Genomic DNA, 26,164 nt, shown 5'->3' on the forward strand with positions numbered 1-26,164 from the left:
TTTTCTAAAGCAAAATTAGCCAGACACAAGGAGAAATTTTTACTAAAATTGTTACTTGAAATGTTAAGTGTAATGACAAGAAGGTGAAAAAAATGAGCAAAATGGCTCATTGTTGTAGACAATCTTAATTTTTGTCTCTTAACAATGTTCAAAAATGGAGTCAATTCAGTTTTTATGAGCAATCAGTGTACAGTTGTATAAATTTGACTCTCAACATCCAGACTGATATAATTTCTCACCAAATATACTCAATTAACAAAGACTGATTTGCTCTAGACTTACACAAAGTGGATTTTCATGCTCTTTTTGTAAGTGTTAAATCATTGATGATTTATTTATATATATTTAGTTTGATACCTCTTTAAATAACCACAAAATTAAAGATTCCAGATGGCTCTATGAAAATCCTTCAATTGGAGGAATTTTTCATAAGAATAATTTTAAATTTCTCAACTTCACATGAATAATATAATGAGGATTTTAAAGCAACAGCCCAACACATAACTCTGATACTTTTTGCATTATTTGTAATTTTCTATATAAACCTCTTTTACTAAAAATGAATTTTTGGTGAAAAAATACAATTTGAAGATATCATTATATCATAATACTCAACCCAGAATAAATAGTGAAACCAAATTACTAAACAAGATTGTGATGCACGTAGGAGATTAATCATACCAGGAAAAAAATAGGCTACTCCATTACTTAATACATATATACTAAAACTCAGCACAAGATTGAATCTGTTAAAATAGTTGGCAAAAGTTAGACCTAGAAAATACATTCATAAACTCGGGGGAATAAAAATAGCCATGGCTATATAAATGTAAGTTGATTATTTGAATTAGCCAGATATTTTAATAATAGTTAACAAATCCTCTGAAAGTAATAATATAAACAAAAAATATTTAAAAACCTTAATTAAAAATCAAACTGTGCTTGCCTTATATGAACCAAAATCAAAATTACTTTTATTTTGGGTCAAATAATTAAGGTCTAGTGTCTACCACTGGATTTAATAATTTGATTTTAAAATATGTTTGAAATTTTATGAGTTTCATGCATAGGAAATTTTTGAATAAACAAATTAAAAATAAATTCATTTTAGCAATTAGACCATATTAGCCTAATAGTCATTACTTTACTTTAACATCACACCAACAGATCCAAGAAGAGACACTTACTCTTAGTCGTTAGGTCTTGTTTCGCACATTCTCCTTCTGCAATTGATACGTCATCAATGGCAATGTCACCTTCTATGCCAGGACCTCGAATACCTTCAAAAATGAGCTACAAATATGAATGAAACAAACCTAAATGTAGAACTTTGATTAGCAGATGAATTTTTATTGAGAAATAGAGGAGCCAAACCTAAAATCCTGGTATTATTTATTATTGGTGGTCTTCAGAATTCTTGCTTGCAAAGAAACTTTCTCAACAAAACCAATAATAAGATCTTCCTTGTATAGCAGTTTTCCATTTTATAAGCTCCTTGTTAATTTTAAAACAAAACTAAACCTAAGTGAATAATAGAATAAAAACAGCTACAGAAAACAAATCATATCACTTTTTGTTTTCAAGGGTAAGGAAATTTTTTTTCTCTGAAATTGATTCCCTCCAATGTTCTCTAAACATATCTCATAACACTGGCTTTCTATTAAAGATACATTTTATGGATGAATCAGTTCCAGGTTCATTGTGACAGTACTATGCTTACTGAAGCCCATAACAAGTGTGTACACAGTGAATAAGTTAATTATATTCCCCATATGCTTTGTTTTTAAAGATATTTATTGTTTTTGAAGATATTTACGGGTTTAGTGGCAGATCTTCAAACTTCCAGTATCTAGAACAGTGGATATCACTAAGTCTTAAGACATTAGTGTTGAAAGAATAGATGAATGAAATCAATCTACATTTATTGCTAAATTCTGGATACAAAGTCAATATAAGGACAATTAACAATTTTTTATTTCATTTTTGTAGACATAAGACTGTAAACTTCCTGTCTTGTCTCACAAATTCTCCTTGCTTCCAGTATCCTTTTGGTAGAAAAACTAACCTATGCACCTAGTGACTATATTCGCAGAAAAAATTCTATGTACCAAAATGAAATACCTAGTTTGTTTTTTCTGAAGAAAAATTAGCTTAATAAAGAGCTATGTTCAACATCAAACTAATGTGTGTAATTTAATACAATCTCTAATCTTATTTCATTGCAACAAATTACAACAAAAGTCTATTTTTATGAATATAAAAATTTTTGTTTCTGTCTTATCTTAGAGTGTTTAATATGACTGCTTAAAGGTAAATTTGTGGTGATTTTTCTGAGGACTTTCCTTCCCCTACTTAAATTTGGTGCATAAGAATGAGGATAAGTTTCATGATTTTATAGGATAAAAAGATTTGAGAAATTTTTTATTATATTATTATTACATTTAATTTAGAATTAAATTAGATATGGAGAGGATTTCTTGCTTACCTTTGAGATAAGCATTATATGTTAATAGTGTCCAAGCCATTTCTTTGAAAAGCATTCAATTTGCCTTTTATCACTGAGGCCAAAATAAAATGGCAGACCAGAGTTAAAATATTTAGAACTGAGTTGGCAGTGTATAAATGCTCCATCCTCAGACAGAATCATGATGGAAGCCTTAGTTTGGCTGCCTGGGAATGATAATTTGCATTTGACTTAGGGTGGGGTTTTGGAAGATATCTGGGTAGTGGCTAAAAAACCCTCAGAGGACTATTTAAATTACAAGAGACAAGATTTAAATAAAAATCAATGGTATAAAAATTCAAAATCACTGACTATGGGAAAGGAGAAGTCATTTTAATGGCGGCAGAATAGTCCATGTTATTGGTAGAACAAAATTTATTTAATCACTATGTATTTTTATTGCTAGACAATAAAATTATTTTCAGTTATTCTGAACAAGGCTGAAATGAATATATTTCACATAATTATTATACACAAGTATTTGGAACACATGGCTCTTCAGGATCATTTTAAATTGCCCCTATCAGCAATCTATCTATCTGTGAAAAAGTACTGCCTTTATCCTAACCATGGGTTTTAAGTAATGGGGCTTTTTTCCTTTTCTCTCTCTTTTTTTTAATATGTGCTGCTTACCTGTAAAGAATCAATGTTAAGAGTAAATCAATGGTTATTCCCACCCCCTTCTTAGTTTCAGTCATGTGATGCTGAGTCTTCTCTCCTGAAGATAACAACATGAATGGGATATTATCTTGGAGAAAGTCAGAACTCAAAATTCATGCTATTATGAGTCTGATTCCACAAAATCAAATATTTTCCACTTTGCCCCCAAGACAAATACTATACTAAATAGAAGTAGGATGTTGTCATCACAATTTTTTCTTTTATGCATGTATTTTAAAGATTGAATGGAAGAAAGTGTAGATTTCTGCCTCCCAGTCAAATTTTAATCCTGGAAGGAAGCATGAACAAGGATGTATTTGCAAACTTTCCTTTCCACCAACCTGGCCTTATACTGACTTTTAAGCAGTGAGCAGCCAGACTCTACCTTTCAGTAAAAGAATGATCTTGCCATTGCTCAAAGCATTTCATAACTTCTGTTACTGAGTTTAAAGTATTAAACCCTTCTATTTTTCCTATTAATTTTCTTTTTCTTCCCCTCTTTCTGCCTCCCTGTGCAGCTTGAGCAAAAACACAAGATTGAACCTAGGCTTGTGCTAAAAACAAAGCTTCAAGCAGCAAGGCTGTGAAGGACGCTGCCGCCCTTCTAGTCTGGTCAGATTGAGAGGGGGTGATGGGAGCCTTTTATGGTAAATGTCAGGGAGTAGATTGACTGATGTCTTTTAATATGTGTGCTGCTTGCCTACTGGCACTGTTGACCACAAGTGTGTAGTGGGATGAACAGCAGAAATACAAATCAGCAAAAGTTGAATTGTCATATGCCCAGAGGACTACCTCTATCTAGAACATTCTTTTATAGGAATACTTCATGGTGATCCTAAATGAAGTAGTAAAAACTGATTTGTAAACTTATTGTTTACATTTATCTGTACAACCATAGATGATACAGTTTGTCTCCGAATAAAGTTGATTACTTTCCATATAAGTGTAGCAGCATTTTAGCTATTGTGTGGAAAAAAAAAAATCAGAGAATTAGTAGAAGTTATTACTGGGATGATAAAAGTAACTCTTGATGATCAAACTCTTGGCACAGTTATCACTGGTACTTTTAATATTTATTTGAAATCTTGTGATGATAGGGAGATCCAATCCAACAGGCTAGAGAAATATTGTAACCTTCCTGATGGTCCTGTTTGGACAAAAAGAAAGAAAAATATACTGTGCAGTGTATTCATTTGCTTCCTTTAATTTTCATAGCAGCTTTGTTATTAGGAAGATATAGATTGTCTTTTAACTCACTGGACTCTCACAAAGAAATATTTATTACGTTATTCTCTTTATGCTCTGAACACCAACTACAATGCTATCTGAATGATTATGACACATAGATTATAATAGACTTATAAATGGCTTTGAGATGAAGACCTAGAGGGATACTTTCTCCTTTATATTGTTTTTGACTATGAGATAGATAACAGAGATAAAATGTATATGTATTAAATTTAAATAATGTACCTTGGCCAAACTTTCAAGTGCTTTTAAAAATAAATCCTTGGTGACAAAAATCTTTTTTCCTTAAACACAAAGATGAGAAACTATAATAGTCCATTATAATATGATGTGCCTCAACTTGGAAGATATGATCTGTATGCAATGAAAAAAGTCTGAATTATATTCACTCAGAGAAGAAATGCTCTCTAATTTAATAGGCTAAATTATGTCACATTTTAATTAAGTACCATCATGATTCTGACTACTATTACATTACAAGGATAAGATTATGTTCCTTTCCTCTTCAATACTTCTGACACATTTGGCTTAATTGCCTTCAAGAAAGAATTAATGGCATCTAGATTCTCAGGGAGAGAATGTTGACGTTTAGGTCTCCTGAAAGAGGGTTCAAATTACTGAGCCTGTTCTTCACACAATCACACTGATCTTATTTAAAATGGTTTCCCTTAACTGAAGTGACAAATTTAAAATGGTAATATTTTCAAAGTGTGTGCATGCAATTCAGCATACTTAATATGCAAGAAATACTGCATGATCAGAAAATTAATTCCTAGTGAGTAAATGCTAGTGGGAGTTTAAAAAAAATATATGTGAATTTCTGTATTAGAACTACACTACATAAAATTAATTTAATTCATCAATTGATAGTTTCTTACATTTATTTATAATGCTTTAAAGCATAAAGATAGAGATGTCAATATGTAGGAAAATACAGATGATGCTATTAGAGCTGATGTTCAAATATAATTTCTCAGAAGAGTAGGAAGAGCTACATGTAGCATTAATGAGTAAAAGCAGATGGGGAGTCAAAGATTACAACACAGTTCTGATGATCTGACCTCAACATCAATGGTGCCTTCTGCAAATGTTTTCTTTCTGATGAGATATATTGGTTCTGATCATTACTGCTAAGGCTAAGTCAAAGACTTGGAATGCAGTTTGAAAACTGACAGTGTACATCACTTGGAAAAACTTCAGGATGTGAATAAATTTGAAAAGAGCTATTAACATTAATAATTTTACCTTCATTTTATTACTGGTTCAGCAAATAATTAGACTATCCTCCCCCCCCCCCCCTTTTTATAGGTAACATGTAGATTTATTCAGATTCAGAAACACACTCCATAGAGTGTGGGCCATCGCAGATGGGAGTATGGCCTTTCCCCACTTCTTATGTGCAAAGAGCAGGAGAACCATTGAATAACTAATACAGAAGAGATGTGAAGAGAGGTAACATAATAAACAGTACAGGACAGGGGGTCTGGCATGCTGCAGTCCACGGGGTCGCAAAGGGTCCGACAGGACTGGGCAGCTGAACAATAACAATGGCAACATAATAAACAGGTGGGTAGCCTAAATATTGATTTTTTATTTTCAGATTTTTTTTTAAAGAAACTACATAAATATTAACACTGAGTGTAACTTCTCAAGACTCTGCCAGTCCAACTTGCTGGATAAATGTCAGTTGGTTGTCAAAGCTTCTAATCTCAAATAATAACATGAGATTTTGACTGCTGGCCAAAACAGAAAGAACTGGATGGCACTATCAAACTGCAATTAGAAAATGTTTTCAATTGTTAGTTACTTCAGGAGCCATCATCATGTCTATAACTGCCCTTGAATTTGGCTTAAAATGTCAGATATATATCTACACAAGCATGCAATGTCTACTAAGGACAACATTTTCTGGATTGTTATTATTCTTAGATAAATATAAAAGCAGAATGATGTGATGAGAGCATTATAATCTCTTTTCCAACCCCTTTTTAACGTTAAGGATTTGTGTGATTTAAGATAAATTGTCTCAAAGCCTACTTCCAAATTTTTAAATGAGAGTATTAGAATAGAAAATCTCCAGAATTCTTTTTGCCTGTGACTTAGAAAATGTAAAGTCAGTCTCATAATGTCTCTATACTTTTCCCTCAGAAAATGTCTGAAATGTACTGTGAAAGAAGTAAAGGATTAAAAAAGGCAGTTAAATATTTTCCTAGGTGTAGGATATAAAACAAAAGGGACACTGTAAGAACAACACTGTATTAATTTTACTTTTTAGAAACTTTTCCCCCTAATCCTTCTGAATATAAATATATTTTCATTACAAGCACTGATCATGCTAAATTAATTCTAGAAAAAGAGCCCCAAAGAAATTTCAGTAGCAGAAAATTTCTATTTGCCTGGAAAAGTACTACACAATAATGTTATTGTCAGCTAAGCAAATATATTACAGACTTAGACAAAGTACTTGGCAAGTGGTGGATTTTTTTAAGAGTTTATGATCAAACTAATTTGAATGTATACAAACTCCTAACAAATAAAACATAAAATGTGTCAATGTTAACAGAGGCTCAGAATCACTTATTATTCATTTAAAATTCCAAGAGGTAAGAGAAACCCTATGCACTTGAATTAAAGACATCCTTGGATGGCACAAATCTACATTTGAATAATATTAAAACTTCTCACAATTTATACGGCAATATATTTCATACTTTTTTTATGCCATGCTTTTCTGGTAGGCATCACACACCAAAGATTTTTGAGAAGCTTGATAGTTTATAAATGAATTTTGAGGAAAAAAATAGTTAGAAAAAAAGTTGACAGCAACAAGAAACTTGAAAACAAAATTAAATTTTAAAAAAATGGAGTAGGATGCCACAGTTGTGTTTCCTTGAACAATCAAAATTTATGAAGTGATGCAATCCTTAGCCAATAGACCTTTAAATATCTTGGAGATAGGAGAACCTAGAGATCTAATATAAAAAATATTTAACTTATCTTCATTTCTCGTTAGTAATTTAAATAGCTTAGAAATTCATTGATTCAAAATCTTCATTTTTTGATTGGCTTCCCTCCAGGATAGAGTAACAGAAACCAGAGTTATCCTCCCCACTGAAACAGCCAAAGAACTTGACAAAAATGTTGAAACAATGGTATTGAGAACACTAGACCACACCAGGTAATGAAGAACAGTGAACACTGAGTGATAGAAGTCAAACAAAGTTTGCTCTATGACTGCCCTATACAGAATTTATAGATTATGAAGAAAGCAGAACAAAGGTAGAGCCTACTAGAAAATCTGGGTTGAAGAGAGAGATCTGAGAGTCCAAGGCAACTAGAGTATATAGGATAGAAAACCAGCCAAGAAAGAACTGGAGAGAAAGAGACATCTGCAGAGGAAGCCCCTGAAGTTCTCAGCAAAATCCTGATTGGGACTCGAATGAAAGAAAACTACCTAAGGCTGGGAAAGGCCCAGAGCGATGCATTTAAGGGAACAGTGTCCAGCTAATACAGGACTTGGAAAAATCTCATTATTCATGGGGCATTGGGTAGAGTACTCAGAAGATTTTTGCCTCGGTACTGAGAAACAATCAAAGACTATTCTAATCTCACCTAACAAATCTTGACAGCAAGAACAAAAATTATCAGAACTTTTCTGAGTATTAATAACTACACTACACCCACAGAGCTTTCCCTGGTGGCTCAGTGGTTAAGAATCCACCTGTAAATGCAGGGGACAAGGGTTCGATCCCTGATCCAGGAAGATCCCTCATGCTGTGGAGCAACTAAGCTCCTTGGCCACAACTACTGAGTCAGTTTGCCTGAAGCCTGTGCTCTGCAACAAGAGAAGCCACAGCAATGAGAAGCCTGCACACTGCTTACAACTAGAGAGGAGGCCCTGCTCTCTGCAATTAGGGAAAGCCCACGTACAGCAAAAAAGACCCAGCAGAGCCAAAAGCAAAGTAAATCTTGGGGGGAAAAAAAGCTACATCCACAAATAAACTCAAAAAAAAAAAAAAAATTCAGCACCTATCAAGGTAAAATTTACAATGCCTGACACCCAATCAGACTACCAGACACATAAGGAAGCAAGAAAATAATGACTTGTAAAGATGAGAGAACATCAATCAAAACCAACCAAAAACTGGCACAGATGATATCATTAGCAGAAATTAGTTACTATAAGTGGTTTTAATATGCTCAAAACATGAACTTAAGATATGAAAAGTATTTTGTAAAAAGACTCAAACTGAATTTAAAGAGGTGGAAAGTATAATAGCTAAGATGAAAAATACTCTGAATAGAGTTAAAAGTAGATTTTGTGTGTGCTAAGACACAGTTCTGTGCATGGACTGGAGCTTGCCAGGCTCCTCTGTTCATGGGATTCTCTAGGCAAGAATACTGGAGTGAGCTGTCATTTCCGTCTCCAGGGAATCTTCCCAACCCAGGGATTGAACTTAGGTCTCTTATGTCTCCTGCATTGGTGGGTGGGTTCTTTTACCACTAGCACCACTTGGGAAGCCCCTGAAAGTAGATTAGATATTGCAAAAGAAATGATTAGTGACTGTGAAGACAATTTATTATGAATAGTGAAATAATTTTAGATAAGATGGTGGTTTCCTAATTTCCTTACCACCTTATGCATTTATTAAGTGGGAACTCTCTCTAAGGACCAGTCGTCTGGACTTGACCTGCTTTCCAGTTTGAGAATCACAGTCTTCAAATTCTGTGGGCGTCAAACTTTCCTGGATCTTCTTCCTTGTAACTCTAAAAAATACTACTTAGGATCAAGCTGTTCTTCCACAGTTTATTGTTAATGATTGGTTTGTGTTCTATGTGGTTCCACTGTCTTTAATAACTGTTCACACATGTACACTTTTCCTTGGAAATATCAATCATTCCCATAGTTTCAGGCAACACATAAAGCCTAATGACTTACACACGTTTGTCCTCAAAGTTTCAGAAAAATATATACAATAGCCCTCTGCACATCGTTAAGAGGACATTCCACAGGCGTGTTATATTAATGTCCAGAATAGAAATAACTGTAATCATCCCAGTATCTTTTCTGTTTTCCTCTCTTTGTTATTTAAGGTAATGGGTAAAATAACAGGAATTACTCAATATTCTCTAGTTAGAAATTTCTTGGTCATTCATGGTTACTTTCCAAATTCCCAACATAAAAATGTTCTGCTAGTTTTTATACCCAAGTATATCTTGAAATTATCCTCTTTTCTTTGTACCACTTCCCTAGTTTGTATCTTCAATATCCCTTATGTGAATTTTATAACGGTCCTAACTGGTTTGCTGGCCCAATTTTACCTCCTTGAATCACCTTCCATACAACCACCTAAGTGATGCATCATCCATCCCATCGCCTGAGTAAAATTTTCCATGACTCCTCAGTGCCTGTGCTCTTGAGGTTCCTTAATGTCATCTCACACCAGTCTTTATTTTTATATTCCAAATTCCAGATAAACATCTCTATGTTTCTCTGACAAATCCTGTGATATATGACCTGCATATTTATTTACTCTGAACTTTGCATCAATATTAATATTAGCCCCTTTTCTGAGTTGCAATCCTTCTCTTCAGTTCAGGTCTCACCCCATGCTACAGGCGCCTCTTGCTTCTCCATACTCTTCTTGTTCATTATGTGTGCCTATAGAAACTTCTGCACATTTTGTTACTGACATTATTACATTATGTAATGCATGTGTTTAGATATGTATTCCCACCAATCTTAAGTAAACAATTATTATTAAATCTTCATGCCTAGCAATGTGCCTGACATACAGTACTAGCTCAATAAATATTGAATTGTTGTCTGTGACAATAAATGATTGTCCTGAAGGTGTGGTGGTGGTGGTTTAATCGCTTAGTCATCTCTGACCTTGCAACCCTATGGACTGTAGCCTGCCAGGTTCCTCTGTCCCTGGGATTTCCTAAGCAAGAATATTGGAGTGGGTTGCCATTTCTTTTTTTTTCATTTATTTTTATTAGTTGGAGGCTAATTACTTTACAATATTGTAGTGAGTTTTGTCATACATTGACATGAATCAGCCATGGAGTTACATGTATTCCCCATCCCGATCCCCCCTCCCTTTTTTTAGGGGATCTTCCCAACCCAGGGATCGAACCCAAGTCTCCTGCATTGTAGGCAGATTATTTACCACTGAGCCACCAGGGAAGCCTATCTTGGAGGTGCTCAATAAATATTGACTAAATTGATGTCTATAGCAATAAGGAATTATTCTGAAGGAAACATTAATATAACTATTACTTAAATGCTTACTGTACATACATTTGATTTAATAATTTTGTGTTAATTAAGGCAGTGATATAGAAAGCAAAAATATGTCTTTTTAGAAAGATTTTTTTGATGCCTATAGAGGTATGCACATTTTAATATTAAGGTTACTTCTATCAGTAATGCTTTGGAGTTCTATCTTCCCAAGTTTAATTTGGTTTAATAATATGCTGCCATGTATTCCATTTTTACTATTTTATTCTTTTTCATAGAAAAAATTATTAGAATCTATGATTTGAGTTGTTTTTATGTATTTTTAGATAATCAACTAGACTTGCTCCATTGTTCTTTACCAGAGTGAACAACTCAATGCATTTTATCATCTTGGTAAGTTACAGAAATACAATTTCTAAATCAAAATCATTACAACTTTATAGATTAGGTTACCAAAAAACAGTGTTCCACCAATTAAAAATTAGCATAACTGACACTGTCTGAATTTCCATACCCTTACTAAATGCCATAAAATGCAATTAAGAACTCCCCAGTATGAAAAAAAAAACCCCTCAACCTGAGTATATAAAACACATATATTATATAAAGTTATTAAAATCAGTAAACTACATTATTTTCTACATTAAAACAGTTTCATGATAAATTGTTTCAAGCCATGATGACCATTACTATAATTGCTAAAATATTTATTATATATTTGCAATTAGTTCTTTCTCTTAATCCTATCTAAGCCTTTCTTTTCTACATCAAAACAAATAAAAGCAATTTGTTTAAAGTTCTCTGATATTGAAAATCAAAATAATAAATTACTAAAATGACAAAGAGACACATTTTGTTAAAGCATACAAAATTCCATTAGTAAAATTCAGATTAAGAATTGATTACCCAGCTTCTGTTATATAAGAATCTATGTTGTTTGTCTTCAAGGAACAAAGTATGCACATATGATTTTATATAAATGGATTACATTTTCTCCAGGCAAATCATTTGAATTCAGATAGACCATTATTCAAACATATTACTTGAGAGATGTTACTTAATAAAAGAAAAGGGCATTTTCTCTTTTAAGCACTGCTTTTAGAACTAAAGGGAAACAATCATGTGATTTTTGTGATGCTTATATCAGAATTTTTACACACTCTTTTTCTAATTTTGCTCAAGTTCTGCCTTTAACATTATACTCAGGTGCAACAATCTATCCACAGACATGACTGTTCTTTTCTTACCTGAAATGAAGTAATTGGATATATATTAACGTGTGCCTCATTCCATCGTTGTCCTTTGTTCCCACTTGAAGACCACAGTGGATTCTCTATGGTTGTCTGTCCTTTCAAACGTAGATAGACATTTAAAACACCTAAAAATAACAATGTAATTTTATTCTGTGTATTTATTTTGGCTTCATACTTGTTTCTCCTTAACTGAGCACTTGTAAACTTTTAAAAATGAAATTTCATGGAATACTCCAGTGTCTGCTCTTCTCTTCCTCTCTCATTTCCAATCTTGCTCTTAGGACACTTGGCATACATGGCAGGTCTCCAGAGGTGATCACATCCTAATCTCTAGAACCTCTGAATGTTATCTTATATGGCAAAGAGACTTTGCAGGTAGGATTAAATTAAGAATTTTGAGACAGGAAGATTATTTCAAATAATCTCAGTGGGTCCTATGTTTAATCACATATATCTTTTTTTCTAAGACGGAGATTTGATACAGGAGAGAAGGTCATGTGAAAGAGAAGATGCAACACTGCTGGATTTAAAAATGAATGAAGGAGCCACAAGCTGAATGCAAGCGGCCTTTGGAAGCTAGAGATGACAAAGAGACAGATTCTCCCCTTGAGCCTTCAGAAGACAGCAACCCTGCCGACATCTTGATTGGAGCTCCATTATACTCATTTTAAATTTCTGTTCTCTAGAACTTTAAGATAACACGTGTGGTTGCTTTGTCATGAAGTGTGTGGTAGTTTTTGTACAGTGGCAACAGAAAACTAATATAGCATGCAATCATATACTGACTATAATGGTCAAAGTTTAATGAATTTTTTATCATCAGTTAACATCAGTATCAGTTCATTTTCAGTTTACTTTTCATCCAAATCTCTTTTTCCCTAAAAGAACTGTCTCAAGAGAAAATGAAAACAGGTTTTGTCTCATGATTTGATGTATCTCAACAGTCTCATGTCCTGCACATAGTACTAACAATAATGATAATAATAATATGACATGTTGAACACTTCAGGTAAGAAATGAATCCTCTCAACAATTCTATGAACTACTTAATACTGTTATCCTCATGTTATAGATAAGAAAACTTAGAGTGATTCAGTAATTTGCCTATATCATACAGTAAGAAAATAGCAGAGGTGGAATTTGAACCCATTGAGTTTTAAAATCTGGTATCTTAATGCTAGGCAATCAGTATTTTAATAGATGCAATTTAAAAAGTCAGCTTTATTGAGGTATAATTTACATGCAATAAAATTCATTTTAAATGCACGAGTCAATAATATTTGATCAATATATGTTATAGTGTAAGTATCAGTTCAGCCAAGATACAGAACATGGCAGGCCTCAGCGTCCCTCACTATCTCCTGGAGTTTTCCCAAGTTCATGTCCATTGAGTCGGTGGTGCTATCCAGACATCTCATTCTCTGTCATCCCCTTCTTCTCCTACCTTCAATCTTTCCCAGCATCAAGGTCTTTTCAAATGAGTCGGCTCTTTATGGTACAATTATCACATCCATATATCACTACTGGAAAAACCATGGCTTTGCTGACAAAGTGATGTCCCTGCTTTTTAATACACTGTCTAGGTTTGTCATAGTTTTTCTTCCAAGAAGCAAGTGTCTTTTACTTCATGGCTGCAGTCACCATCTGTAGTGATTTTGGAACCTAAGAAAATAAAGTCTGTTACTGTTTCCATTTTTCCCCCATCTATTTATTATGAAGTGATGGAACCCAATGCCATGATCTTAGTTTTTTGAATGCTGAGTTTTAAGTCAGTTTTTTCACTCTCTTCTTTCACCTTCATCAAGTTCCTCTTCACTTTCTGCCATTAGGGTGATGTCATCTGCATATCTGAGGTGACTGATATTTATCTTGGCTATCTTGATTCCAGATTGCACTTCATCCAGCCTGGCTTTTTTCATGATATCCTCTGCATAGAAGTTAAATAAGCAGGGTAACATATACAGCCTTGAAGTACTCCTTTTCCAATTTGGAACCAGTCTGTTGTTCTGTGTCCAGTTCTAACAGTTGCTTTTTGGCCTGCATACGTGTTTCTGAGGAGGTAGGTAAGGTGGTCTGGTATTCCCATCTCTAAGAATTTTCCAGTTTTTTTGTGATCCACACAGTCAAAGATTTTAACATAGTTAATGAAGCAGAAGTAGATGTTTTTCTAGAATTCCCTTGCTTTTTCAGTGATCCAATGGATCTTGGCAATTTGATCTCTTGTTCCTCTGCCTTTTCTAAATCCAGCTTGTATATCTGGAAGTTTTCAGTTCAGGTACTGTTGAAGGCTACCTTGAAGGATCTTTAGCACCACCTTGCTAGCGTGTGAGATGAGCACAGCTTATGTACAATTACATGTTATAAAGTAATTTACCCTTCAGATTTTTAGAGCAATTTGCCTAATTATTTATTCATAAGACCACCTGTATTCATATTAGACACAAATGAATAAATATGAACACCTAATTTTTAAACAATAAAAATATTGCATTCTTTACATCATAACTTTCACTTTCTAGCTTGATGTGGTCTCTTAATCTCTCTGCCTTAATTTCCTCATCTGGTAAATGATGATGAGAGTAACTAGCATAAGTTTTTTGTGGAAACCAAAATTACTTATAGTATATAAACCATAAATTGTCTCAAACATTATCTTCAGAATATTTTATCTATCGAGATATCAAATACTACCTCTTTATTTCTCTTTCAATGCAATAGATTACATCAGTATACATTTCTTAATGTTGAACTATGAGTATACTACAGGAATAACTTGGTAATAGACTACTATTTTCTTACTAGGTTTGATTGGATTTGCTAGTATTGTATTTAGAAGAAATGCATCTATGTTTATGCATAATATTAACCACTTTTCTTTCTTGTTTTATCTTTCCATGTTGCATGTTCACTTTTTGCTTCAGAATCTATCATCTTCTATCTTTTTCCATTAGTGTAAGAAATAATCTCAGGCTTGTCCTTCATAGTACAATACTGATTCATTTTCCACAATTTGGATTCTATCCTTCTGCTCCTAATATCATCTTGATCCAGCTGTATTATTTCTGATGTTACATTCTTTTCTGATCTTATCAAATTCCCCTTTATTTTGGTCATTTATCTAATTCCTTCTTTTCTTGTTCCACTGTTGTATCATTCTTATCTTTTTTTGTTTCATACAGTTCATTTTACACTTTCTTGAAAATATAAATTGTCAGTAATTCTTCTTTGACAATATGTGCTTATTTTACTGTGGACATGTTAGCCTGTTTTTATACTGTGGGATCAAGCCTGATTTTCTCTTTCTCTCTTTTTTATCTTCTTCCTCTTTATTCTTTTTAAATAGTTCTAAGTAATCCTGTGGCATTTTCCCTAAAACCACAAGTGGGGCTTCTTTTATATGCACCGCATGGATGTGGATTGTTAGCTCCTCCTCTAAAATTTAAAGCGATAGCCCAGGTGCATGTGAGGTTTCACTGCTATATAATGAGTCAACAATCGAGAATAAATGGAAAAGCATTTGTACCTTTGAGCCTTTTAAGGGTTGAATTTTCTGGGTTTTCCCCCTACACTTGGTGAGCTGTTGTAACAGGGAGTAGCTTTCTAAATCCATCTTCGCTAGACTCTCAGTGAGGCTCAGTTTTCCCTGCTGGCTGTTGGTGGTCGCTTGTGCATCAGATATGCAATCTTATACAAAATGGAAAAGTCAGCACAGCACATATTTCTGTGTGGTGGAATTGCATTCTATTTTTAAACATGAATCCACAATGGGGAGGGCTCCCAAGGAAATCATGCCCAAATAAAAATAAACTGTGTTAAACATTAAAGTGATAATAATTTTTTGAACCTGTTGTCACTGGATGAACAAAGTGTTATGTAACAAATACCTTTTGAAAATTATGTAGTGAAATAGTCTGTGTGACGATTAAACAGGAAAGGACTGCTTGTCAATTCCATGGCCTGCCTCTAGCTGCAACAGTGATAACTGTGGTGAATTAAGATCATTTCTACTGATTTCTACTTAAACTGCATTGATTTTCCAGAAAGGAAAGTATCAGTTATCTTACATTAATTTTTTTTGTATTTCTTAAATGTATCACCTTAGATTTTTTACCCAGTAGAGGTCTTTCAATAGCTTGCATGTAAAAAAATGAAAGATGCTCCCTCTAAACTACCAATTCAGTTCAAGTTTTTCCATACATTAAAAAATTACCACTGGATACGTTAGTAAATGAAGTGCTAATGTAAATAGATGGCAGTGAGTGAAATAACATTTTATACAAAGGTTTATTTCTCTCGGTAGCATGGCCTGCTATTTTGATTGCAGTGAGAGGAATCAATTCTGTCACCAAATCAGTATACAGAAATATATCTTAAATGTTAATAAAATGATGCTATCCTTTTTAAATCTATTCATTTAATTAGGCTAATCAAGCACTGTTTACTCTATGTCTTTTATAATTTACTTACAAAAATACATACTTTTGAAATAATATAGATATTAATAGATATGACTTACCACTCTTAGATCAATAATAAAATTATTATATTAGCATTGAATGTATTTTATCTCAGAGAATATGCTTTGCCTGTGATCATGTTTACTATTTTATTAACATTTTATTTTTACCTATGTAATATAAACTCAAACTTTGATTATTTCTATTTACATCTATTAAATGTGTACTATGTGAAAAAGACTTTTCTTAGGTCTAAAGAGGCCAGGTCTGAATTATACTAGATTTTGAATTAGTTTTTGAATAGATTTTATGGCTAGGTTTTATTTAAAAGCAAGTATTACTTGCGTTATAAAAAAAAGACACTAGAAATATAATTGATTTAAATAAGTTCTTACAAATATATTATAATTTAAATGTCTATTCCATTATCCAAATCAATAAAGACAAATTATTGATTCACTAGTCTATTTTAGAGCTGATGACAAAATTACTATTAATAGACAAATGATAAAAGGGAATTCAGTACCAGAAGTTACTTAAATTTATGTCCAGATCATCTTGGTCAACAAAGTGAGGACTTGAGAAACAGAATAAAACTATTCAAGAGAAATTTGATTCAGCAAAGCTGATTCAGCCTATTATTATAGTATTATAGTAAGAAAATTCCAAAGTGAATATAATGGATTGTGTTAATACCCTTTAAAAGTAACTTTAAATCCTCAGAGGCAGGGTGTTTATACTTTGGTAAGCACCAGATATCAATAGGTGTGAATTTAATCATCCCCACGGATTTTCAAATGTTATGTAGTGCATGAAACAAGTTTGAAGTTGGTAAGCAAAAATTAACTGTGTTTTTCTTCTGGGTTTCCTATTTCTTACCTTTTGGTCACCAGTCTTTAAGAGTCAGGGGCCAGAGTTAGGACACATCTGTTTATCTCACGCTTAAGGATTACAGTCAATAAATGCTGTACAATAATGCTGTAATATCTCATGAGCTGTGACCTGAGTTTTGGAGTTATTTATGGTGCTATTCAATAACACAATTCCTATTTTAGTACTATTTCATATAAACTGCAGTATAAAATATAATTTGCTTAAAGATTACTTATAATTACTACTACCAAGTTCTCTTCCTTCATTAAATTCTAAACATAAACTTGCTTCTAATTATTTTACTATAAGTATTTTTATATATTTTAGATAAGTAATTTAAATATATGTAGTAAAATGGGCATACTCTTTTAAAATAGATATTTGAAATTACCAAATTCATACAAATTAATCTCTAGCTTGCTTTACTCCAAAGCCTAGGGAACACTTGCATATAAATTATGTTTTCATTCTAATCAGTAATACAGACTCATTAATTTGAGCTTCAAGATGTGGCAAAATCATCTAGCTCCAGGCAAGAGCTATGTCTATTGATAGGTAATTGGTAACACCATTTATATTATACACACAGACAAAATGGGAAATTATAAAATCATTATTTTCTGCCTGAATAGAAACAGCTGCATGCATTTATTGTTATTTTTTTAAAATATATAATTGCAATGATATCTTACATTTTAAAAGTCAGTTTACTTTCTCTGGTCATTACCATGCCTTCCTGTATCCAGTTGAACCTCTATATCAGTATCAAAAATTTTACTAAAATATAGCTTTCATAAGACTTTCTATTTCTCCAATATATGTCAGAGACCATTATAGATTTTGTCACTATTTGCTTCTAAATTAGAGCAGGACCCTATGGGGCCTTCCCAGGTACAAATCCTTTTCAAGTCTCCCATTTTTTATTTATTGGAACAAGGCTTCAGTTTCCTAGACCTTCTGGGTCTACCAAAGGGCAGATTCAAACAGTTGCTATCCAGAAGAGTGAAGAAGGGCGGAAACAAAGGAGGAACAGGCAAGAAACAGTAGGACAATGATGGGGCAGGGTCCTGGGTCCTCCTGAAGAAATAGACATAACAATATCTTTGAATTCTTCTGCAGGACCAAAGGCACAAGATTCCTGGAGTACCGCCTCATCACCTCACCACCAACCAATCAGAAGAAAGTCTCACACCCTGCAGTCCTCACCACGAACTTTGCCTATAAAACACTTCCTTAAAAACCAAGAACCAGAGGAATCGGGTGGAGAGGGAGGTGGGAGGGGGGATCGGGATGGGGAATACATGTAAATCCATGGCTGATTCATGTCAATGTATGACAAAAACCACTACAATATTGTAAAGTAATTAGCCTCCAACTAATACAAATAAATTTAAAAAAAAAATCAGGGAGTTTGAGCTTTTTAGCTTGAGCTGTGCATTCTCCTTGCCCATTCTGCATTAAAGTTTTCTCTGCTACAAACTGATATTTGGATTTGTTTGGCCTCATTGTCTCTAAGGCACATGAACTTGCTTGTATTCAGCAACACTTACCTCTTTTAGAGGATGGCTTACATTTCCTTTCTTCCTTAGAAACTTTATTTTAACTTTGCTATTTTAGATGTTCTCTCCCTTGTTCACCCATGTCATGGGCTTGCCATGCATTTTTGCTGTATATTACATTTTGACTTTTATTTTATTCAGCAATTTATTATCCCATATAAATAATGGACTATTTGATGGATAGTTCTATCATCCTTTAAATTTCTCTAAACTAGGCACAAGCATGTTCAATTCATCCTACTGACTGGAAATGAGTGAATCTAAGACCTAATGAGACCACAGAGGGCCCCGTAGGGCTCCTGGGCACAAAGTATTTCTGCGTCCCCCCATTTCTTGGATTATAGAAAACAGCCTTCATTCAGCCTCCATGTCCTTCCCTGACTTCCAGTGGGCAGATTCAAGCTGTTGTTAATCATGGAAGGGAGGGGAGGAGAGACCAAAGAGAAATAAGCAATGAAGAGCAACCTTGAGGTAAGGTCCTGATTTCCCATCAAGGGATACATGCAAAGATATCTTTGAGCTATTTTCCAAATATTGAAACCCTTCCAGGTAAGAGAAAGGAACAATCACAAGAATGTAGACCCCAGATCAGTTAGATCTGAAGGTTGATGATACTGACTCCTACTTACCTCACCACAAACCCATCAGAAGAACATTGTTGCTGTTGTCACTAAGCTATGTCTGACTCTGTAACCCTATGGACTGCAGCATGCCAGACTCCTCTGTTTTTCACTATCTCCTGGAATTTGCTCAAACTCATGTTCTTTGAGTCAGTGATGCTATCTAACCATCTCATCCACCGCTACCCTTCCCCTTTTGCCTTCAATCTTTCCCAGCATCAGAAGAATGCCCATGGACTAACTGAGGCAGGAGGTAGATGCTCTCCACCCTCAGGGCAAGTTGATAGGAAATTTATTCCCTGTAGACCCAAAGTCAAAGATGAGAATAGCAGGGATACTAAGAAAGGAGACTGGGCCCTGCACAACCACATATTTTCATTTTCAAAGTCAGGAGACATCCTCAATTACACATAAATAGAAAGTCTCCTTGGAGATCAAAAGGGGAGAAATGCTAACTGATATTAGTCTACCGATAGGTCTCTGCAGTACAATCCATCTTGGTTAAGAGATACAAGTGCACACATGTGAAGGTCCTGAGATATAACCAAATATGGTTCAGGTAAATCAAAACCAGAAAAAATGCCCCATAGAAGGAATTCAAACTGAGGTAGGAGGTAGATGAGTCCCACCAGGGTAAAGCGATAGGAGATTCATTCCTTATTGATTGAAACTCAAAGATGAGAAGAGCAGGACAGTCAAGGGAGGAGGCTGAGTCCTGTCCAGCCCACATATTTCTCATTCTCAAAGTCAGGAGACCTCCCTGACCACATATGTGCAACAGCCTATCGGGCTGGCCACTACCCAGAAGCTCAAATTATAAACTTTGTAGTCTCTCAGGCACAAGGAATAAACTCCAAAATAGGGAGAATTATCATAGGACATAAACTCTACAGACAAGGGATCACTCCAAGTTCTGGCAACTGGTCTACTCTCATTCAAAAGCCCTTCTCTGGCGGTTCTGGGTTGGGTGACCTGCACAGGGTATCATGGGAGCCAGATACATTGTCAGAAATCAATGGGAGAGGAGAGGATGCTTGAAACCTCACTGGGATCAAAGGGAATTTAGGGAATGCTCTGAACCCCTTCAGGTTAAAACCTCCTGGTAAGTCTTTCCAGGACACTGTATTTCATTCTAGGAGCACTCTCTTGTTCTTGGTTGCAAGTTACTCAACATGGGAGGATCCCTCTCCAAGCCAGAAGAAACATCTCTAGAGTGTATCCTTAAGAACTGGAAATTCTTAAATCAAAGAGTTAAAGAAGGAGGAACTTAAATTGTACTGTAGCAGTGCTTGACTTTTGTACACGTTGAGGAATGGAGAAAAATGGCCTGAAGATCAGTCACTAAATTATAAAACCATCCTGCAATTGATCTTTACTGCTGCAGGATGGTAAAGTGGAGTGAGATTCCCTATGTTCAGGCCTTCATGATCCTTTACCAAAATACTGCCCTACACAGCTCTTGTAATTTAAAACCTGGAAAACCAGAAGACTCTCCCGACATTTTAGATGATCCCTTTCTAAGCTCCTCCATCTCTCCAGGAAGGAAACCTAGCTCTTCCTGTTCCTGACAGTATCCCTACATCTCTGGAGCTATCTACTTCTCCCAGTCCCTCCAACCAATCCCAAACTCCACCTCCCTATGTCCTTCTATACCATCTGTTACCCCAAGAAACAGAAGCTAGTCCTGCTGGGCTAATTTACAGTGGAGCTTCCTATCACCCAGGATCAGGGAAATTATGCCCTCTTAAGGAAGTGAGAAATGGCAAAGAGACAATTAGAGTACACGTGACCTTCACTTTAACTGACTTAGCTCAATACAAACAGAAACTGGGTCAACTTTTGAAGACCTTAGTAAGTTTAGTGAAGGGTTTCATGCCCTCACTCTGGTCTATGATTTAACTTGGAAGATGTTCAAGTAGCTCCGTCTACCTGCTGTAGCCCTGAGAAAAGAGAAAATCTGGACAGCAGCTAGGGGCACACTGATCAGCTTGCTGGAGTCCAATCTGAACATTATGCTATGAGTGGAGATGTAGTCCTGAATCAAGAACACTTTTGGAATCATAATTCTTGGGAGGGAACAGAAACCAAGAAGCACATGATCCACTGTATATTAGAAGGCATGAGAAAGCATATTAGAAAGTGAGTTAACTATGAAAAGGTTAAAGGAGTGACCCAAGGGGGAAAAAATCCAGCCCTCTTTAATGGGTGGCTTGTGGAGGCATTTAGATAATATACCAATATATTGCATGTAGATCCCCCCATTTCCAAAGGTCATTCTCTACTGGGACAGCATTTAATTAGCCAGTTCACCAATCATATTGGGTGGAAACTCCCAAAGCTACAATTTGGCCCACAAACACCCATGCCCCAGCTTTTAGATGTGGCCCTTGGGGTATTTAATAACAGAGACCAAGATCAGGAGAAAGAGAGAACCCAACAAGAAAAAAGACAGTCCAGCGTTCATGCACAACTGATAACCATTGCTGTCAGCCATGCCTTGCAACCTCAGGACAACCCAAGGGGGCCGATAAAGTCCACCTATCCATCTAGAGGTAAGACCAACAAGGGGGAATGTTGTTACTACAAATGCACGTCAACTGGCACCTGAGCCTGAGATTGCCAGAAAAAGTCCCCTGGGCCATGCCCAGCCTGCAAAACAAACAGGTCACTGGAGACCTGTTTGTCCTCTGTCTGGAAGGAGAAGTGGGGTGTCCACTCTGGAGATGGAGATGCTGAATGACTGAAGTGGCCAGGAGATTATGGTGGCTCCTCCCAACCAGATGTCTATTTTGATGGAAGAGCCCCAGGGAGTCCTTGACATGGCAGCCAAGAAAATCAATTTCTTAACTGATACAGAAGCTACTCACTCTGTGTTAATTTTTCACACTGTCTCTCTCCTCTAAAAGCTGCACTGTGACTGGTGTCAATGGAAAGTCTTGCACTCATTATTTCACTGGACCTCTCACTTGCCAATTTTAGCAGCAGTTGATTTCGCATGGCTTTCTAGTTGTGCTTCAGTGTCCTACTCCTCTCCTTAGGAGGGACCTTCTGGGTTTGGGGCCATACTCAGGTTAAGAGGCCCCAAGCAGCCTCTTATTTTGACTCTGACTAAGCCAGACCAGGGCTTCTTGGGTGGCTCAGTAGTAAAGAAGCCTCCTGCCAATGCAGGAGCTGCGGGAGATCTGGGTTCAATCCCTGGGTAGGGAAGATCCCCTGGAGAAGGAAATGGCAACCCACTCCAGTACTCTTGCCTGGAAAGTCTCATGGACAGATGAGTCTGGTAGGCTACAGTCCATGGGGTTGCAGAGTCAGCCAAGACAGGAACTGAGCATGCACGCAGAAATTGCCTATCCTAACAAGAAACAATATCCTAAAAAGTCGAAAGCAAAGAAGGGTTTACAACACTTTGTAGATAAATTCTTTTTTTTTTTTAGTTTTATTTAGTTATTTTTTTTCCAGTGGGTTTTGTCATACATTGATATGAATCAGCCATAGAGTTACACGTATTCCCCCCTCCCACCTCCCTCTCCACCCGATTCCTCTGGGTCTTCCCAGTGCACCAGGCCCGAGACTTGACTCATGCCTCCCACCTGGGCTAGTGACCTGTTTCACCATAGATAATATATATGTTGTTCTTTTGAAACATCCCACCTTCACCTTCTCCCACAGAGTTCAAAAGTCTGTTCTGTACTTCTGTGTCTCTTTTTCTGTTTTGCATATAGGGTTATCGTTACCATCTTTCTAATTCCATATATATGTGTTAGTATGCTGTAATGATCTTTATCTTTCTGGCTTACTTCACTCTGTATAATGGGCTCCAGTTTCATCTATCTCATTAGAACTGATTCAAATGAATTCTTTTTAATGGCGGAGTAATATTCCATGGTGTATATGTACCACAGCTTCCTTATCCATTCGTCTGCTGATGGGCATCTAGGTTGCTTCCATGTCCTGGCTATTATAAACAGTGCTGCGATGAACATTGGGGTGCACGTGTCTCTTTCAAATCTGGTTTCCTCGGTGTGTATGCCCAGAAGTGGTATTGCTGGGTCATATGGCAGTTCTATTTCCAGCTTTTTAAGAAATCTCCACACTGTTTTCCATAGTGACTGTACTAGCTTGCATTCCCACCAACAGTGTAAGAGGGTTCCCTTTTCTCCACACCCTCTCCAGCATTGATTGCTTGTAGACTTTTGGATAGCAGCCATCCTGACTGGCGTGTAATGGTACCTCATTGTGGTTTTGATTTGCATTTCTCTGATGATGAGTGATGTGGAGCATCTTTTCATGTGTTTGTTAGCCATCTGTATGTCTTCTTTGGAGAAATGTCTGTTTAGTTCTTTGGCCCATTTTTTGATTGGGTCATTTATTTTTCTGGAATTGAGCTTCAGGAATTGCTTGTATGTTTTTGAGATTAATCCTTTGTCTGTTGTTTCATTTGCTATTATTTTCTCCCAATCTGAGGGCTGTCTTTTCACTTTACTTATAAGGCCTGTTGGTGCCCTGCCAGTCTCCATACAACACTCCTATACCAATTGTGGAGCCAAATGGGGTGTATAGTAAAAAAACACAGTAGTCCCTATACATTCCCTTGTGGACAATCCTTATAGCATGTTAGCCCAAATCCCTGAGAATGTTAAATTGTTTATTGTACTCAACCTCAAGAATGCCTCCTTTTGTATCCCAGTTCACTCCTCATCACAACATCATTTGTCCTCCAGTGGACTAATACTGACTCAGGTCAAATGCAACAATACACCTGGACAGTATTGCCTCAGGGTGTTGGGGAGAGCCCACACTTGTTCACCCAGGCCCTAGGAAAGGAAATAAGGGAAATAAACCTAAAAAGAGGTGCTCTTCTACAGTACACAGAAGATATATTAATATCTAGTCTCTCCATGGAGCCCTCAGATCAAAATACCATAGAAAGCCTTAATTTTCTTGGGTCCCAGGGTTACAGAGTCGCTCAGAAAGAGGCACACATCTCAAAGCAACAAGTTAAATATCTGGGATGTATTTTAAGCTGCATAATAGACAGTTATCTCCAAAGAGAAAACAAGCTATAGTAGGCCTAAGCTGCTCCAAAGACAAAGAAACATCTCTGTACCTTTTGGAGCATGGCCAGATTTTATAGAATTTGGATTCCAGGATTTAGGCTAATGGCTAAGCTCCTGTATGAAGCCACTAAAGGCCCAGATACAGAACTATTACTTTGAAACAGGAACAGGAATAGGCTTTTAATGACATCAAGCAAGCTCTCAACAGAGTCCCTGTTTTGGGTCTCCCCAGTTTGAGAAAGGCATTCACCTTGTAAGTCACTGAAAAGCAAACGACAGTTTTGGGGATCCTTATACAGAAGCGAGGGGAAGCTCCTCAGCCTATAGGATACTTTTCCAAGCAACTAGATAGACTCCCTGGCCCTGGGACCTGCCAGCTTCCAGGTGGTAGCGGCTATAAATTTATTGCTGGAAGTAGGTAATAAGCTTACCGTTGAACAGCTGCTGAAAGTCCAGACCCCTCATCAAGTGCAAGGGGTCTTAGTGATAAAAGGCCACCATGGGCTAACTGGAGGCTACCTTATCAAGTACCAGATTTGCTCCTTGACTTCCCAGAGCTAACCCTCAAAATCTGCCACACTCTTAACCCAGCTACCTTAATGCCTGCCAAAAGCTCAGAGCTAACGTATTCTTACCTCAAAACCTTTGACCAGGCCTATGCCTGTAGGTCTGACCTAAGTCCAGGCCATAGAAAACCAACAGTTTATTGATGGCAGTAGTTTTGATAGAGATGGATTCAGGAGGGCAGGGTATGCTATCATGAGCACTCATAGTGTCACAGAAGCAAAACGTTTGCCACCAGTCACCTTGGCCCAAAGGGCTGAACTGATAGGTCTAACCCAAGCCTTAATCTTAGGGGAAGGATACATACACAGACTCAAAATATGCCTTCCTTGTTTTATGTACCTACATAGCCCTCTGGAAAGAGAGAGGACTTCTAAATGCAAGAAACATCCCTATAAAATATGTGACTGAGATCTTACATCTCACAGAAAGAATCCAAAAACTGAAACAGGTACTAGTCATCCACTGCCACAGGCACCAAAGGGGAAATTCTCAAAGTTCCCAAGGAAACTGCAGGGCAGGTGGGGGAACAAAGGAAGCGGCCCTGATGCCCATAGCCAAAATGGCTCTAGTCCCATCGCTTACATTATACTCAGGTACTTGACTTCCAAAGAAAACTGGGAAATAGGCAGAGGGGGGACTGAGGGAATGGATGGCTGGTGGCACATAGATCAGAAGTTGCTCATAAATCTCTCTGACCAATGGAAAATTATTAAAGGGCTATAGAATTCTCTCCATCTGGGGAGAGAAGCAATGTTTATGATTGTTTTCCTACTTTTTACAGGGAAAGAGTTCCTAGAGACAATTAAGAGTCACTTAAGCCTGTGCCCTATGCATCACCCATAATCCAGGAGGCAATGTCAAGCCTCCTCCGCTTGTTAGCTGCAATGAGGAACTTACCCAGGAGAGAACTGGCAAATAGATTCCACTCAGATGCCCTCCTTCCAGGGCTTCACATACTTACTAGTTTTGAAAGACATTTCTACTGGATGAATAGAGGCCTTCCCTACTAGAACAGAGAAGGTGACTCAAGTGGCCAAAGCATTTCTAAAGGAAATTATTTCTAGATTTCAGTTGCCCTGCCACCTTCAGAGTGACAATGGACCTTCTTTTGTAGCAAAGGTCA

The 26,164-nt window shown here is 36.2% G+C and overlaps 1 protein-coding gene across 1 annotated transcript in view; it reads right to left on the reverse strand.

Moving 5' to 3' along the window:
- MDGA2 (MAM domain containing glycosylphosphatidylinositol anchor 2) overlaps positions 1-26,164 on the reverse strand; it is an 854,840-nt gene that overhangs the window by 3,435 nt on the left and 825,241 nt on the right. The window contains exons 15-16 of the mRNA XM_065940680.1: positions 11,903-12,033; positions 1,188-1,293 (exon numbers count right to left, since the gene is read on the reverse strand). Of these exons, the coding sequence (XP_065796752.1) occupies positions 1,188-1,293; positions 11,903-12,033 (237 nt within the window). The remainder of the gene's footprint in view (positions 1-1,187; positions 1,294-11,902; positions 12,034-26,164) is intronic.

Source organism: Muntiacus reevesi, chromosome 7, assembly GCF_963930625.1.
Source record: "Muntiacus reevesi chromosome 7, mMunRee1.1, whole genome shotgun sequence".
Taxonomy (NCBI): domain Eukaryota; kingdom Metazoa; phylum Chordata; class Mammalia; order Artiodactyla; family Cervidae; genus Muntiacus; species Muntiacus reevesi.